Source organism: Panthera leo, chromosome E1 (assembly GCF_018350215.1).
Source record: "Panthera leo isolate Ple1 chromosome E1, P.leo_Ple1_pat1.1, whole genome shotgun sequence".
Classification (NCBI taxonomy): Eukaryota; Metazoa; Chordata; class Mammalia; order Carnivora; family Felidae; genus Panthera; species Panthera leo.
In genome coordinates this window covers 38,360,702-38,377,547 of record NC_056692.1, presented here as the reverse complement: position 1 = coordinate 38,377,547, position 16,846 = coordinate 38,360,702, and the positions used below count along the sequence as shown (strand labels likewise).

At 56.7% G+C, this 16,846-nt stretch overlaps 1 protein-coding gene across 5 annotated transcripts; it reads left to right on the top strand.

Moving 5' to 3' along the window:
• Nucleotides 1–6,310: 6,310 nt before the first annotated feature.
• Nucleotides 6,311–14,819, top strand: NEUROD2 (neuronal differentiation 2). 5 transcript variants are annotated; one of them, XM_042917041.1, is made up of 6 exons: nucleotides 6,311–6,596; nucleotides 8,558–8,615; nucleotides 9,140–9,205; nucleotides 10,429–10,504; nucleotides 11,446–11,701; nucleotides 12,858–14,819. In XM_042917041.1, the coding sequence occupies exon 6, from the start codon at nucleotides 12,863–12,865 to the stop codon at nucleotides 14,009–14,011; it is 1,149 nt and encodes a 382-aa protein (XP_042772975.1). In that variant the 5' UTR covers nucleotides 6,311–6,596; nucleotides 8,558–8,615; nucleotides 9,140–9,205; nucleotides 10,429–10,504; nucleotides 11,446–11,701; nucleotides 12,858–12,862; the 3' UTR covers nucleotides 14,012–14,819. The 5 variants fall into 5 exon arrangements, with proteins under 5 accessions (XP_042772975.1, XP_042772971.1, XP_042772973.1 ...); XM_042917037.1 differs by having other exon boundaries at nucleotides 11,362–11,701; XM_042917039.1 differs by lacking the exon at nucleotides 6,311–6,596 and adding an exon at nucleotides 7,263–7,332 and having other exon boundaries at nucleotides 11,362–11,701.
• The last annotated feature ends 2,027 nt before the right edge of the window (nucleotides 14,820–16,846 follow it).

Sequence of the window (16,846 nt, the reverse complement as noted above, 5' to 3'; positions counted from 1 at the left end):
TTACTAGCTGTGTGACCTTGAGCAAATAACTCAACCTCTCTTTTCTTCTTCCCTGTCTCCACCAGTAAAATAGGAATACTAATTATAGAATTGTGAAAATTAAACCAGTTGATGCACATAAAGTGCCTGGCACATAGTAGGTGTTTACAGAGTGACAGTATTATTTTTTCATCCCCCTGCTGGAAAGAGCAGAGACTGGATTTCTTGGATCCCTCACGTCGCAAATCTGGGAGTGGAGATGTTCAGGAGATTCCCAGAGGAAATGGCAGGTAGGAGTGCTGGGGCCAAATTTAGGAAAAAACAACAAGGATTCCTGAGTAATATGGTTCTGGCTGGACTTTCTCATTCTATTCTTCTCCCATCTCTACCCTCCTCTTCCTCCTGACTCCTGCAGTAGCCATGGCCCTTCCCCAATCTGCTTTTTGGGAAAGAAGGAACAGCCTCCATCCAGCTCTGGAGCCCCCACCTCTCAGAAGAAAGTCCTTCCCAAGGCCTAACTGAAATCCCTTCCATTACTTCTCATGTTCTCTACTCGGCAGGGGCTGCCAGGACCCTTTCTGGCCTCACTCCCAGCAGCAGAGTGGGGAGGCCCAGAGAGCCTGCTCAACTGCTGTCACACAAGCTGGGTGTGAGCCTGGCCTTGCTACAACCTCCCTGTGTGGCCAGAGCAACTTAGTCAACCTCTCTGAGCCACGATTCCCCAGCTGTAGAATGGGGAACATCCCAGAACCTACCTCCTAGGTGGTTGTGAGAGTTAGACATGACATTGCACATGGAGTTCTCAGCACAGGGCCTGGCTCTCAGCAGGTGCCGAGGACATGGCAGTAGAGAAAGAGAGAGAGAGAAGGCAGAGTATGGTGGAAAGAACCCAGATGCCAGAGTTGGACTGTCTGGATTCAAATCCCACTCCACTACTCACCACTGAGTGACGCTGGACAGGTCATTTAACCTTCCTGTGCCCCTATTTCTCCATCCATAAAATGGGCACTGTAAAAGAGCCTATGTCACTAGGTGGTTGTGAGACCTCTAGAGCTCTCAGAAAGTTCTCCATCTCAATAAATGTTGGATGAATTAATTAATAGCAATAAATAGCATTGTTAGTTGCTATTATTATTGGCCCCACTAGAGCACTGATCCCCTTTGGGCTTTGCCCCACCCAGGGGCTTGCTGATGGCAGGTTGGAAGGTGCACAGTACCAGACTGGAGACCCTGGTCCTGGGGACCCCAGTTCAGGGCAGGCCTGCAGTCTCTACTTTAGTGTTCCCTCTTCTGGCATCCTCTGGCTTGAGCACAATCCGGAGGCACAACCCGCTGTCTCCCTGAGTCAATGGTCCTGCAAAGCAGCCAGACCCCTCCCTGTGCCCAGGTCCTGACTACCTCCTGGAAATAAAGCAGATCCCGGGGGCCCACTCAAGCTCAGGACTGCTCTGCCAGGGTGCCAGCTGGTGCCCACGGGGGCGGGGCAGTGGTTTGATCATGTGGAAAGGGAAAGCTGGAGGCTTTCCTGGGTGGCCCCTTTCCTGTGTGGCCCCCACCAGAGACATGGAAAGACTGGGGCACCCAGGCCATCCTAGTAACTCCCTTCCCCTAGGACAGACAAGAGTGAGAACTAAGCTCCGCCTTTCCAGTGCCTCAGTTTACTCAGCCATCCGGAGGATGGAGTCTTCATTTCTGTCTCCCTGGGGCCCCAAAGGCCTTGGCATTGGCCTCTCACAGCTCCTTGCCCTCTTTCCTTTCTTAAAGAAAACGAGCTCAGCCTCCTCCTTCCCTCACGGATTCTCTCCTCAGAAGCCACCCAGGAGGACACTTAGCCCCGAAGGGAAGGGGAAAAGCCAACCCCACGCTGGAGACCGCCTCTGCAGGGCGTGGGCTGCATCGCCAAGGCCGCCCTGGGCACCAGCCCCGCCCGGGTCGCCCTGCGATCCCCGCCCCTGCCCCTTCCCGCCGCCACTGGCCCTTTAAGAGCCTCTCCGCGCGCTGCCGTCCCGGATCAGCCAGAGAGACCATTAAAATTTTATGCAGAATGAAAATGGGCCAGGTCTCCAGCTTCCTCGCTCCCATCCAATGATTTATTACTCGCAAATACCACAGAACTAATTAGTATAGTAATTAATTAATACGCATTTGCATATTTGCATGTGCAATTAGTGCAGTGGAGTGATTACTGGGAGAATGAGGGGCCCCGGATTGTCAGATGTGAGGGGGAAGTGGCCTGGAAAAGAGTTAGTGGGAATGAACTTTGTAGGGAGCGCGAAGGCGGGGAGGGAGGGGGAGGCGAGCGGGGGCAAGGCGGGGGGCGCCGGGGCGCAGGGGCGCCTCAATGGGGCGCGGAGCGGCCGCGCAGGGGAGCGCCAGGCCCGGGCCCGCCCGCGGCCGCAGGGCGCCGGTCGGGGGTCGCGACCCGGGCGCCCCCGCCCCGCCCGCGGCCCCGCCCCGCCCCCGCCGCGTGGCACGGCTCCAAGCGCGCGCCTGATTGTTATGCATTGTGTTTCTTGTTGCGAGCGGAGCCGGGCGGAATGGGGCTGGCACAAGCTGTTTCCCTGCCACGCGGCGGTGGCACCTTAAAGGGGCAGCGTCCTCTTCCCGCCGCCGCCGGCCCGCCTCCCCCCTCGCCGACCCCACCTGCGAGCCGCCTGCCGGACCCCCTTCCGTGCGGTCACCGGCGGCTGGAGCCCGGCTGAGGACGAGAGGGCGCGCGCGGGGCCGCTCAGGAGGTGGCGCTTCCCCGGGGGGCGCGGGGCACGTGCCGAGGGAGACGGGCGGGCAGGAAGTCAGGCTGCGAGCGGGGATTGGGCGGCTGGGGCTCGCCGGGCCCGGTGCCAGGCGCCAGGCGGGGACGGTGAGGAGAGAACGCGGAGAAAGCCAGGAGGAGAAGGACAAGGAGGAGAAGGAGCGAGTGGCAGGGTCCCCCTGGGTGCCAGATGCTTCCTTGTAGGATGCCGCTCCGCTTCTAATCTCACAAAGATTCTGTGAGGTAGGGCTCCTTATTCCCATTTTACAGACAGGTACAGAATGGTGTGGCAGGCGGCTGGTGATGAAGAGTAAAGCTGATCCAGCTGGTCAGCCCAGCCCCACGTGCTCCTCAACGTGGTGACAGGGGCCAGAAGAGGGAGTGACATGACATCAGGGAGGGCTTCCTGGTGGAAGAAGCACTTCGTGGAACCTGCAAGGGCAAGGAGGGCACCTTCTGAAGGAGCTGAGGAAAGAGGGAAGCATGTTTCATGTGACGGCCTCTTCCCTGGAAGGAGCTCCCACCCACCCATGAGTAGAACTGTGGAGACACAGGCTAGGACACTGGCTCCTGTGACCTGAGGGCCTAGACAAAGGGCAGACTCGGGGCAATAGTCCTTCCCTGGGCACCCTCCTTTCCCTCTCATCACAGGGGATGCTGTTCCCCGGTGTGAAGATAGTGGGGGTTTCAAAGAAAAGAGTACAGTTTGCAATAGTGAAAGAGAGACCAGGACCTAGAGTCAGGGCTTGGTTCAAATCCCACCTCTGCAGCATACTAGCTATGTGACCTTGGCACAGCAACCTTGACCTCACCCTCTCTGTGCTTCAGCATCCTTGTCTTTAAGTGGGGCTAACGATAATCCTGCCTCTGAGGTCATGGTGAGGAGGAAAGATGATGCATGTGAAACCTTGTGCCCGGTACAGATCATGCCCACCATTGTCATTATTACATTGTTGTGGTTTACGTGTTACATTATTACAGAGCTCTGAGGCCCCAGGGACAGAAGGACCCCAAAGCAGGAATTGGGGTCCAGCTCTGTCACTCATTAGTTGTGTGACCTCAGGCAAGTTACCTTTCCTCTCTGTGCTGTGGTTTTCTTATCTGTAAAATGGAGCGTTGGTACCTCCAGACTCTTCCCTTCCCTCCCTGTGCTCACCCTATAGGGTAGTGAAGTAGGGAAGTGATGGCTAAGTCTCATTCACACTATCCTGGGCTCCATTCTCCCAGGGGCTGAGCCAAATAGAAACCTCCTGGGTATTTCCTCAATGTACACCCCACCCCCCAGCACGGCCCCTTGGGGCTGTCCTGTGAGCACCAGCACTGTCACAGGTGTGAGTCACCTGTGTCTACTGCCGGCCTCTGGTGCCCCATCCACCCATGCTGGCTCAAGAGAGGCATCAGAGAAGTACGTGGTCCCCACAAGCCCCCCTACACCCAGAAGAGGAGGAAGCTCCAGGGGAGGAAACCAGGAAATGCCCCGGTCACAAGGAAGTTCACAGCAGAGCCCGCCTAGAGGAAAGGCAGCCCAGGACACACGCTCTGTCCTCTTGCTTTTACTGATGCCCTTCACTGCCCCATCATGGGCTACCATCCCCATCAGTCAGGATCTAATCACCCCAAGTGTCCTTCATAATTGGCTGTCCTTTCAGCCCCTCCCGTTAGTCCTGAAGGAGGTAAGCAAGTGGGCAGGTGGCGCTAGGCCCATTTCACAGATGAAGAAGCAGAGGGTTGTGTGCCTTAACCAAGATCGAGACCCTGCCAAGACCAGTGCTCTTTTGGCCACCTTGAGCTCCCTCTTCATCCGAATGCCTTCGAGTAGCAGGGGCAGGACCTCCTGACTGCTCACCTGGAATGCTGACGGAAGGGCAGAAGGAAGAAGTAGTGATGAGGGGCACCTGGGTGGTTCAGTCAAGCGTCCGACTCTTGATTTGGGTTCAGGTCATGATCTCGCAGTTCGTGGGTTCAAGCCCCCCATCAGGCCCTGCGCTGACAGTACAGAGCCTGTTTTGGATTCTCTCTCTCTCCCTTTCTCGCTGCCCCTCCCTGCTCTCACTCTCTCAAAATAAATAAATAGACTTCAAAAAAAAAAAAAAAAAAAGAGAGATGTGACGAACAGAGCTCCAGGAACAAAGATTTTTAAAAGCTAAAGCCGGGGTGCCCGGGTGGCTCAATCGGTTAAGCGTCTGACTTCCGCTCGGGTCATGATCTCACCGTCCGTGAGTTCAGGGCCCCGCGTCCGGCACTGTGCTGACAGCTCAGAGCCCGGAGCCTGTTTCGGGTTCTGTGTCTCCCTCTCCCTCTCTGCCCCTTCCCCACTCACACTCTGTCTCTGAAAAATGAATAAACCCTTAAAATTAAAGCTAAAGCCGATTAGGGGCTTGAGGCAGAATCAGCCATATCTGGCCAGGGGCTGAGGCAGCATTTTCACACCTGTTAGCCTGTTTGACACTTACAACAGTCCTAGAAGGCTGGTTTTATTGTAATTATCAAGCCCATTTTACAGAGAGGAAGGCTGACATGCCACGTCAATTCCAGGATTGGTGGCGAGGCTGAGGGCAAAGGAGGGAGGGTTTCAAGGAGAGGCTTCCTGTGTGTGGGTGTTCTGCCTCAGCTGCAGCCTTCAATTTCTGGGCTAGAACTGACACCTGCTCCAACAGTGGCAGACAGGCCTTTGGTGCCACAACCATTTCTTGAGGCGATTCTCTGTGCCAGGCACTGGGCCCAATTCCTGTCTTTGAGGAACGTGCTGTCAGATGAGAGAGACCCATGAGGCAAAGGTCAATACCTATGCCTATGTAGAAGTGTGCAGAAAGTATTAGAGGAGACTGGGTAGGAGCATCTAACCCAGAGGGACTTCCTGGAGGAGGTGATGCTTAGGCTTAAAAGGCTAGGAAAAAGGGAGAGGGCGCTCCAGACATAACAGACAACTGGGACAAAGGCTCACAGGCACAAGGCTTGTGAAAGTACAAGCAGCTTAGAGCTGCTGAGGGTCTGGGTTCAAGGCAGGGACAAGTGCTGGGGCAGCCAGGTCGGGGGTGTCCCTACGGAGTGTGGCCTGCTCCTAGGAGTGATGAGCCACTGGAGATGCCTGAAATCCGACTTTTTAGATAGGATGGGCAGAATGGGTAGCCTTGATCCTGTGCAGGAAGCTCAAAGGGCAGTAAGGGCTTCACAGGGGAGGAGGGCCTGGACAGGGCCCATGAGACAGAAGGGGTATGAGATATTGAGGGGGTGGCTTTGGGCAGCAGCAGCAGCAAAGAAGAAAAGGCAGTCAGAGTGGGACTCAGCCTCGTCCCTGGACTTCAGTTCTCGCCCCCTCAGGGAATTACAGTTGCCTCCTGCAGGGTCAGAGTAGAAAGGAGAGGGGCTCTGAGGCTTCAAGAGGTGGGAGGCTGCAGCAAGGGATCTACAGCTGGGCAGGGACCACTCTAGTGAGGGAGGCGCCTTGGGGCCTCTGTGACCTCAGAACCAGAGCTTGGTGCCCAGTATGAGGGTCAAGCCCCTCCAGTCTCAGCCTCCATGACCCACGCCCTCTGAGGGCCACTTTGGGGGGGGGGATATCTGTGATCCCCTATTTCAAGCTCAGCTCCCCAGAATGAAATTTGTGCAAAAGACAGGAGGAGGGGTCTGGAGGTCCTGAGCTCCACCAGGAACCCTGGGTCTTGCTGCTTTAGGAGATTCTCTGGAGAAAGGCTCGTACCCTCAAACTCTCTTAGCCAGCCAGGCATTAATGCAGCGAGCATTTATTGAGTGCCAACTCACTACAGCCTTTGTGAAGCACTGGAGTATTGAGATATAAAACAAGTAGCCACTGTGGTCAAGTCAGGGAGACAGATGGGTAAATGGATCCTCCTAACAGAAGGTGGTAAGCACGGAAGCTGTCCTGCCTGGGGAGTTTCCAGGAAGGCTCCCAGGAGGAGGTGTCCTTCCAGGAATCGTCCTTGTGAGGAATGAGGATGACTGATGAAAGGGAGACTCAGAGACCCAGAGACCAGTGCCCATCAGGGAAGCAACTCTTAGAAAAACAGGGCTCAGGAGCCAGAAGTCAAAGGTTATGGGGCAAAAGGCCACTCTACTCTTGGAACAAGGGAACAATCCTGAGGGGGCTGGCTTTTCAGAAGGACTGGAAGGTCTCCCCCATCACCCTCTGTCTTGGGTTGGGGGCAGGGTGGAGAGGGGGAAGGGTGCAGCAGAGTTCTGCCTCAGGACTCTCAGCACCATGCCTGGCCCCATGGGTGTGTGCCCACCCATCTTTGGGTGGGGCCTAGGCCCAGAATGGGAGCCCAGGGCTCAGGCAAAGGAGAATCCTGGTAGTGAGCTAGAGGTCAGGACAGGAGGTCAGCACGGAGGAGGGGGGCTACACCTCACTGGTCCTCCCCCTCCCCCTCCCCCGTGGCACCACAAGGCACGCAGCCGCATATCACCCGTGCCAGCCCTCACCTCCCGGCAACGTCGCCGCATTCTCAGCCACGCCATCTGGCGTGCCCGCCGCTCCCCAGAACACTGCGGCGGGCGGGGGAGGGGGTAGCGGGGCAGGTGCCCACCCCAGAGCCAGGAAGAAGCGGCAGGTCCCCCTCCCCCAACGCCCTTTTGGACTTGAGGTGGGGCAGGGGGATGGGGAAGGGGGTGGCAGGTGCTCTCATGCTTCAGGAGGAAGCTTCAAGCATCCTGAACGGATAGAACAGGCGCCGTCTGGGCAGTGCCAGCCTGCCCCCTCCCCTTCCTCCTCCCCCCACAGCACAGCTAATGCCAGCAGCACCGGGCCCTCAGAGGATCTCCAAATTCCTGCCCTTCCCCTCAAATCAGAGATGAGGGTGACGAGAACAGGCTGCCCCCTCCTCACTGTGCTCCTACCTTCATTCTTCACCTGCCCGCCCACCTCAGCGGGGGGAGGCCCCAGGACGTGGCCTTAGATGGCTTCCGCCACAGAACGGACACCTGGGTTCTAATCCACCTGCTCCCCACGGCTTGGCACTTTGGTGGGAAATCGAGTCTCCTTCTCCAGCACACTTGCCCCCACCAGTCTTATTTGGGGCATGGTGGTGGTGGCGGCTGGCTAGGTGTCCTTCCGGGTGTCAGCATGGAGTGGAGTTTTTACAGATTTATATGTATGTCTGTACTTTGGTGGAGCCCGGGGTGTAACGAGAGCAGTTTTACAGAACACTCATCCTGTCCCCTGAGCAAGATTCCCCTAGACTGCTCAGGAATGACCTGTCCCCTCCCTCTGTCTCTGCCTGTCTCCCCCCCGCCCCCCCATCAGGACCTAAGCCTGCACAAAATGGCCGCCACCCCTCCGAGGCAGCCATTTTAGGTGCCCAGACTGTGGCCTCCCTTGGGATGGGGCTATGTCTCCATGGGAACCTCAGACCCTCAGCTCCCAGCTCCCTCCATGGGGGTGGGCAGCAGAAATGGGAGTCTTCCAGGCCTGGCTGAGGTACCCACTATTCCCCTTTTCCTCTCAGAGACCCAGAGGGGACTAGGCCCCTCACCAACTCCCTTCCCCCAATGCCAGGGGGAGGAACAGATGGCATCTCTGGGTGTCCTTCTCCTTCCGTCTCCTTCCTTCCATTTCTGGCTCTTTCTGTCTCTCCGTCACTGCATCTCCGCATCTCTGGGTGAACAGAGAGGAGCATGTATGTCTCTGTATGTTCGTGCTTGTTCGTGTGGATGTGGACACGTGTGTGTTGTACCTCTTCCAAGCCTATGTCTGAGGCCGGCCCATCCCACACCTCCCTCTGTTCCAATTTTCCCCTGTTTTTTTATTGTATCTTCTAAAAAAAAGTTGAAACGTGTCGAGTGAGAAAAACTTGTTCCATTTTTCTGAAGGAAGAAAAGACAGGGGCAGGAAACAGACCAAGAGGGATGAAGTTCCCCGTGCCCTCAGGTATACCCACCCCCACCCCCAGGTCTCCTCCTGCGGGGGGTTAAGAGGGGCTTCTCAGACCTAGAGAGCCAAGGTCATTCTTAACAGGAGGCTGGGAGGGATGGAAAGACTTCCCAAGGGCTCCTTTATCCTGAGCAAGGTATTGCTTCCTGCCTGGAGTAGAAAGCAAAGCTGGTAGGGGTCTGTGAGACCCTAGGTGGCTCAACCCAATCCCTCAGTGTCCAAAGGAGAAGGCAGAGGGTGTCTTTCTCCCCCAAGGAGGTACTCATTCTCTTACTCATCCATTCATTCACCCATTAATTCACCAAAAACTCAATTCCTATATAGACAAAGCATTCTGAATGTGTATGGGGGTATGTGCAAGAAATTAATATTGTAAAGCATGTTACAGTTTACAAAGTGCCTTAATAAAAATGAGATATGGCATTTGTTGAATGCCTACTATATTGCTGGCCCTGTGTATTAACCCATTTAGTACTAACAGCAACTCCAGGAGGTATGGCATAATTATCCCCATTTTACAGATGCGGACATCAAGACTGAGAGACCTTATGCAACTTGCTCAAGGCATTCAGCATTCTTTGAAGCTAGTAAGTGGGGTTGGGCAGAAATCAGAGTCCAAAGCACATGAATGTAACTCAAATATCACATGGCCAAGGCCTTGAGGAGAAGGGGCCCCTATCGGGATCGAAGACCCCACCCTCAGTAAAGAGACAATAAAGCCTTTGAGGCTGTACTCAAATTTGGACAGGGGCTGGCTGGCATTCCTGAGTCTCTACCCCACCTCATAGGCCTCTGTCTCTCTGGCTATGCCCAGAGTGCCCTAGACGATCTGCCATAGGTGAGATTTTACCTTCCCAGACCTAGGATCCCTGCAAGAATGGTGGAAGACTTAGCATCAACTTCTCATCCTTGGAGACCCCTGAGGCAGACTGTAGGGTTGTGGAAGGAGCACTTGGCTGGGAGTCAAGCCCCCGGATCCTAGGTCGGGTTCTGCTCTCCCTTCGTGTGTTCCTGGACAAAGACAGTCCCTCTCTACAGACCTTGGCAAAAGGAGGAGTTGGGGCCATTCGTTCTGAGGCTCCTTTTAGCTCCTGGCCAACTATCTCTGAGAGCCTCAGACACCGGCCTCCCCCTTCTCCAAGGCCTCCTTAGCTACTGTATGCACCTCTGTCTAAAACCTGATTCATTCTACCAAGCATCCAATCAGTGTCTTACCAGCCCAAGGTCCTCTCTGGAGGCTTCCCCAGGGAGAAAACTGTATGTGCCCAGATGGAGAGTGAAGCCCCTGTCTTGCTCAGCATTGCACCCACCACAGTGCTTGGAACATGCTTGACATCCAAGTGTGTGTGCTTAATGTATAATTGAAGTTGTCTGTGCATACGTAAGCTGGAGGATGGGAAGGGACAGGAAATGTGGGTCTGAAACACACAAATGCTGAATCAGGGTGTGGGCAAGCGTCTCTCTCACCTGGTTGTGATTACCTGCTCACACACATGTATCTGTCTGAGTCAGGGTGTGTTTCTACTTTCTGCACCACAGGATGAGGAACAGAGGTGTGTGCGTCTGTGTGTGTGTGTGTGTGTGTGTGTGTGTGTGTGCGCGCGCGCGCGCGCGCATGTGTGTCTGTGTGTGTCTAAAGCTACCTCCCTCAACTCATGCCATTTGCATCTGTATCTGGCCCAGTGAGAGAGTTAAAAGGTGAGCTGTAAGAGAAAATAGCCATTTCCTTCTTTATCAAGACACCTGTCTGACTCACCTCCCCTTTGTCCCTCTCAAGACTGTTGGAGTTGACTTCAGTATTTTTTTGTAGGGGGAGGAGAATGCTGAGTCTTCTCTAGGAACTTCAGGCATTTTCCAGCCCAGCCCCCTCCTCCTCCCTTAAATAAGTAAGTCAGAAGGCCAGGAGAGAAAGCCACTGGTGGGATGGTTGCTTGTCTAGCAGGGGGAGGACATGAGGGAGGGGGTGAGCCAGAGATTTCTGGTTTAGGAATCCAGACTGAGACCCTCTCCCTCATTCCTGATGGTGGGTACACAGGCTTATCCTAGAGGCTCTTCTCCACCCCCACCCCAACATACATATGCCCCCAAACACCCAAGGAAATCTCTCCCATAGGCTGACTCCACAGATATACACACATGTCCCCACAGACACACACACGCCCATGCAGAGGCACAGACATCCAGGCAAGTCTTTCCTTTTCTCTGTCTTTCCCTTGGTTTGAATTTCGTTCAGCCACATATGTTGTGTGTGCGTGAGGGTGGGTGGGGGAGGGGCAAACAGGGATGAGGGATGGCATGGTGCCAACATCTACCTATGGGGTTGGGCTAGGGACGCCCCCCACGCCCACCCTGGGAGGGGGCCTCAGCTGTCCCTTTGTGACTGAGGGGATCCTCCCAGGGAGTGGGGGCAAGCATAGAGGTCCCTTCTCCAGACCTGAGGTTTCGTCCCTGACCCACCTTTGGGGGCCTGCAAGGGAGGAAATGGACAGAGCAGGACCCTGGAGAGAGCATAGATAGAATTGGGGGCCACCACGAACCCCCAGTTGCCAGCCTTGTCACCCCATTGTTCCCATGTGGGGGGCTCTATATCCAAGGGGGGCAACTCCTCCCACCTCCCTCTCAATCCCTGCTTTCCCTGCGTTGGGCGGGGAGGGGAGGGCGGCAGAGATATTTATTTATTTCCTTTATTTATTTAATTTTTTTTTTTTTTTTTTTTTTTTTTTTTTTTTTTTTTTTGGAGTAGAGAGTGACAGATGGCGGCGGGTCCCGGGGGAGCCGGCTCTCCCCCAATGCAGACGCATGCCAATCACCGTCTCTCATGTGATAGCTGCTGCCCGTGACGTGCCAAGCCCATATGGCCTGGCATAGAGGCTGGTACCCCGCCTGGTAGAGATGCCACACTCGCTCCGCGGTTCGCATGGCGCTCTGAAGACGCCGGCGCCCGCCGCCTTGAGGAGCCGCTGCCCCCGCTCCCTGAAGATGGGGGAACAATGAAATAAGCGAGAAGATTCCTCTTCTCCCCCCTCTCTCTCTTGCCCCCCTCCCCCCCCTCCCCTCCCCTCTCCCCTTGACTCCTCTCCGAGGTAAGTTGTCCGAAAGGGAGCTAGATCTGACCCGCCGGCTGCGGGGGGGTGGGGAGGGCGGCTGCTTCGGCCGACAAGAGGGTTCGCAAATCCCCCCTTCCTGGGACGATGCCCCCTCATAGGGTGGGCATCGGAGGCGCCCAGGGTTCCCTCTCCCCTAGGGGCTGCAGCTCAAGGGGCTACGGAGGGAGGCGTCTCTGCTTGCGATGGGCTTGGGGAGAAAAGCAAGATCATGGGGGGGGGGGGAGTAAAGAAGCTGAGATGGGGACCCCCCCCCCCGCATGGTTGTCCCGGAGGAACCTGCGACCTTTCTTCACCATCCAAAAAAAAAAAAAAAAAAAAAAAAAAAAAAGGAAAAGAAAAGAAAAAAGAAAACAAATTCGATCCCCCCCCCCACCATCAGTACCGAAATACAACGAGATCTGGAGAGTCGTGAAGGAGGGAGGCAGTTTGAAGGGGGTAAAGGGGTCCTTGACCGCAGGGGAGACGGACGAGGCTCGCTTCTCTCCGTCTCCTCCCCACGCCCGGGTTCCTCGGTCCTCGCCTCCCGGAGCCGGCTCCGGGAGCCGGGGACGCAACGGCTAGAGACGATCCTCCCGCCTCTGGAATTGGGGCTGCGGGGGTGGGGGCCGGGCCGAGGGCGGCGCGCGGCCAAGTTGCAAATTGGATTAGGGAGTGTGGGGGTGAGAGCCGCGGGAGGGGTGGGGGAGCCCGGTCGAGGGGCCCGGGCCGCCAGAGCCGCCGTGCGGGGCAGCTGTCCCCACCCGCGGCCGCCCAGCCTTCCTCCACCGCCAGGAGAGAACCGGCGTTCAGGGCGAGCGCGCCGCCTCCCCCGGCGAAGATGTCTGTTTCCTAACGCCCCGACTCGGTCCCTGCCCTGACCCGGAGAAGCCCCGAGTGCGGGCAGCGGCCCCTCATTCAGGCAAGGGGCGGAGCCGGGGCCCAGCGCTGGGGAGAGGGCCTGGGCCGAGATCCCGGGCCGGTAGCCGGGGCAGGGCTGGGCCGGCTCTGGGCGGGGCAGGAGGAGGAGGTGGGCATCCAGGGCACCCTGGGCACCGGGACTTGGGGGTGGAGGCGAGTTGGGGGGGGGCGGCGTGACCCCATTGTGCCCCTCACTCAGTGCTGTTTCCCCTTCCCGCCCGCGGGGCGCCCTCAGGCACCATGCTGACCCGCCTGTTCAGCGAGCCCGGTCTCCTCTCGGACGTGCCCAAGTTCGCCAGCTGGGGCGACGGCGACGACGACGAACCGAGGAGCGACAAGGGCGACGCGCCGCCGCCGCCGCCGCCTCCGCCAGGGCCCGGGGCTCCGGGGCCAGCCCGGGCCGCTAAGCCAGTCCCTCTCCGTGCAGACGAGGTGCCGGAGGCCGCGCTGGCCGAGGTCAAGGAGGAAGGCGAGCTGGGGGGCGAGGAGGAGGAGGAAGAGGAGGAGGAGGAAGGGCTGGACGAGGCAGAGGGCGAGCGGCCCAAGAAACGCGGGCCCAAGAAGCGCAAGATGACCAAGGCGCGCCTGGAGCGCTCCAAGCTGCGGCGGCAGAAGGCGAACGCGCGGGAGCGCAACCGCATGCACGACCTGAACGCGGCGCTGGACAACCTGCGGAAGGTGGTGCCCTGCTACTCCAAGACCCAGAAGCTGTCCAAGATCGAGACGCTGCGCCTAGCCAAGAACTACATCTGGGCGCTCTCGGAGATCCTGCGCTCCGGCAAGCGGCCCGACCTGGTGTCCTACGTGCAGACGCTGTGCAAGGGTCTATCGCAGCCCACCACCAACCTGGTGGCCGGCTGCCTGCAGCTCAACTCGCGCAACTTCCTCACGGAGCAGGGCGCCGACGGCACGGGCCGCTTCCACGGCTCTGGTGGCCCATTTGCCATGCACCCCTACCCGTACCCGTGCTCGCGCCTGGCGGGCGCACAGTGCCAGGCGGCGGGCGGCCTGGGCGGCGGCGCGGCGCACGCCCTGCGGACCCACGGCTACTGCGCCGCCTACGAGACGCTGTATGCCGCGGCGGGCGGCGGCGGCGCGAGCCCGGACTATAACAGCTCCGAGTACGAGGGCCCGCTCAGCCCCCCGCTCTGTCTCAATGGCAACTTCTCACTCAAGCAGGACTCGTCGCCCGACCACGAGAAAAGCTACCATTATTCTATGCACTACTCGGCGCTGCCCGGCTCGCGGCCCACGGGCCACGGGCTGGTCTTTGGCTCGTCGGCTGTGCGCGGGGGCGTCCACTCGGAGAATCTCTTGTCTTACGATATGCACCTTCACCACGACCGGGGCCCCATGTACGAGGAGCTCAATGCGTTTTTCCATAACTGAGACCTCGCGCCTGCCCCTTTCTTTTTCTTTTGCCTTTGCCCGCACCCCTGTCCCCAGCCCCCCGAGCGCAAGGGGACCCCCACCTATCCTGGCGCCGGGCGCGGGGAGCGGGCCGCCGGTACTGACCCTCTCCCGGGCAGTGCAGTCCTCTTACCAGTGGGTGGCCCGTCCCAGGAGCCTCGATTACCCCAGGGGACTCGCCTTCTCTCTCCCCAAGGGGTTTCCTCCTCTTTCCCAGGGGTAGTTCTCCAGGGACCCCTCTTAGGGCACTCCCTGGAGACCACCCCCCATTCCCAATCTCTACACTTAGGTTTCCCCCTCCCCTTCCCCTCTGCAGGCCCAAAGGCATTGGCAAGGGGGCAGCTGAGCTGTGGGATACTGTTTTCCCTCTATTGTTGTTGTTGTTATTATTATTATTATCATCATTATCATTATTATTATAACAGACACCGAGCTGCCGTGGCAGAAAGGAGCCGGGCGCCCCCTCTTTCTTGAAGAGGGCATAAGTCAGGGCGCTCCAGCCTGGACCTGGAACACCCTCTCCCCGACCCCTAGTCTCAGCGTTTCGTGATTTTAATTTTGGCGGGAGGAAGTGTGGATTGAGAGGAAAGAGAGAGGCCAAGACAATTTGTAACTAGAATCCGTTTTTCCCCGTTTCCTTTTTTAAAAACAAACAAACAAACATACAAAAAAAAAAAAAAAAAAAAAAAAAAAAGCTAAGAGGCGACGGAGGCCGAACGCAGAGTCCGGATCGGAGAGAAAACGCAGTAAGAACTTTTAGAAGCAATAAAAGGCAAAAAATACTACTACCAATAATAAAAAGACACAAATATCTATGCAAGGAGGTTCTGACTGAGCCTAGCGGCCCGGCCCGGCCCCGGGATGCCCCTCCCGGCCCGCGGGCCGCGCCGCCCAAGCGCGGATCTGTGCACTTTGGTGAAGTGGGGGCCGGCGCCGCCCCCTCCCCTCCCCAGGTTCTTACAATCAGTGACTCGGAGATTTGGGGCCCCAGTGCCACTGCCCTCCCCCGCCCCGTCCCCATTGTGCGTCATGCTGTTTTTTAAAAATCTGTTTCCAAATTTGTATGGAATGGCAAACTGTTGGGGGGGTCGGTTTGGGGAGGGAGGGTTTGCATGAGAGACACACACACGCACACCACACCGCACGCACACGCAGGCCCGGCGCCGGCGTCCGGGGGCAGAGGGGAGGAGACCTCGCCGACCCCCCGCTCCCCACAGGCAAGCCTCATCCCGGGTTGAGGGTGGAGACCAAGACCTGGGGACAGCCCCGCCCCTGCCCGACTGTGCCTCGGTGGGCGCAAGGCGCCGGCCATTTCCGATGACTGGAGAGGAGGTTTTTGTCTGAAGCCTCCTCTTGGTTCTGGCTAGCAGGTGGGCAGGGAGAGGGCTGAGGATTCCTTCTGGAAGTTTCTCAGAAAAGGGGGCAAAAGGAGAACCTCTCCCTACCGGAGGCAGGAGATCAGGCATCCAAACACACGATGCAAAAATGCAAACCCACAAGCGACACACCCACACACTCACCCACACACTCACACGCAATTTTACCTTCCTCTTGTAGCGAAGATGAAACTCCCGTCGGACACCCGAAGTGCATTGCGTGTTTCTGTTCAGTTTAATGACGATTAATAAATATTTATGTAAATGAGATGCAAAGCCGGACCCGGTTTCTCACAGTGGCCTCATTTCATTTGGGGGATTGAGCTGGGGCTCTGGGGGATGGAGACAGAGTCAAGTGACTGTGCAGAGGCCAGGTACAGGGACCCTGGACATTCCTGGGAGGGATTTCCACCCTACAGCCTTCCTCACACCCATCCACTGGGCACCAAAACAGCTACAGTCATTGCCCTTCCCGGACCTTACACAGACTTACACACTCTCCTAGCACAAAGCATTGTACTAATCTCCTTACACTCCTTCAGTTCCCAAACATGCACCTCCTTTGAGAACAAAATATCTTTTCTTCACTGAAAAATGACCCAGTTGGGAACAGCCAGTCATTTTACAACCCTCTGCCCACTGTTGCAAAAAACAAGTGCAGGGAGATAGAGAGACAACCATTTGAGCCAGACAGGGATGTTTTTAAATAAAAAAATTATAAGGTCATGAGGATGAAATATTAATGTAGGAAGTCTTTGTAGTCTTAAATTTGTGTTTCAGTAGACTCAGGGGAATCAGCCATTTTTAGCCTCAAGAATATTAAAATTTATAGTGGTGTTGATGAGGTTGCAGGGACATCCCAAGGCTGTATGAAGGGTCTGAACCTAGGTGCCCACCTGGAACAGTGGAGCTTGACATCACCATGAGTTTCCCCTGACAGGACAGCAGGAACCCTTCTGGTCCACATCTGGACAACTTCCTTCCTGCCTGGTGCAGCTCCAGACAGAGGAAAGCCCTCAACCTAGGGAGGTGGAAAAAGGGCACCACAGAGGAGTTGGTGCTGCCTAAGCTGCTTCCTCATCTCAGAGAAGACAGCCTCACAGTTCTCTTTCTCTGAGCCTCAGGGGCACAGGTATCTCTGAACTGACTTCCCTGAAAGGACCCTCCCTTAGACATCGGTGCCCACTGGACCCCTGGAATATTTGAAGGGGAGGGGTCTAAGTCCCAAAGACTAACATCCCAAAGCCCGAACACGGTTAGGAGTACGGAGACTGTTTCCAACGCTGCTTCCTTAAATAATCAACAACAACAACAACAACAACAACAACAACAACAACACTGTTGCTTGTTTTAGAACTGAAATGGGCGGTGTACTGTTGGGGCTGGATGCTAAGGCTTTTAAAGATTTGATCCAAGGCCCCCCAAAAAGGAGAGCGCC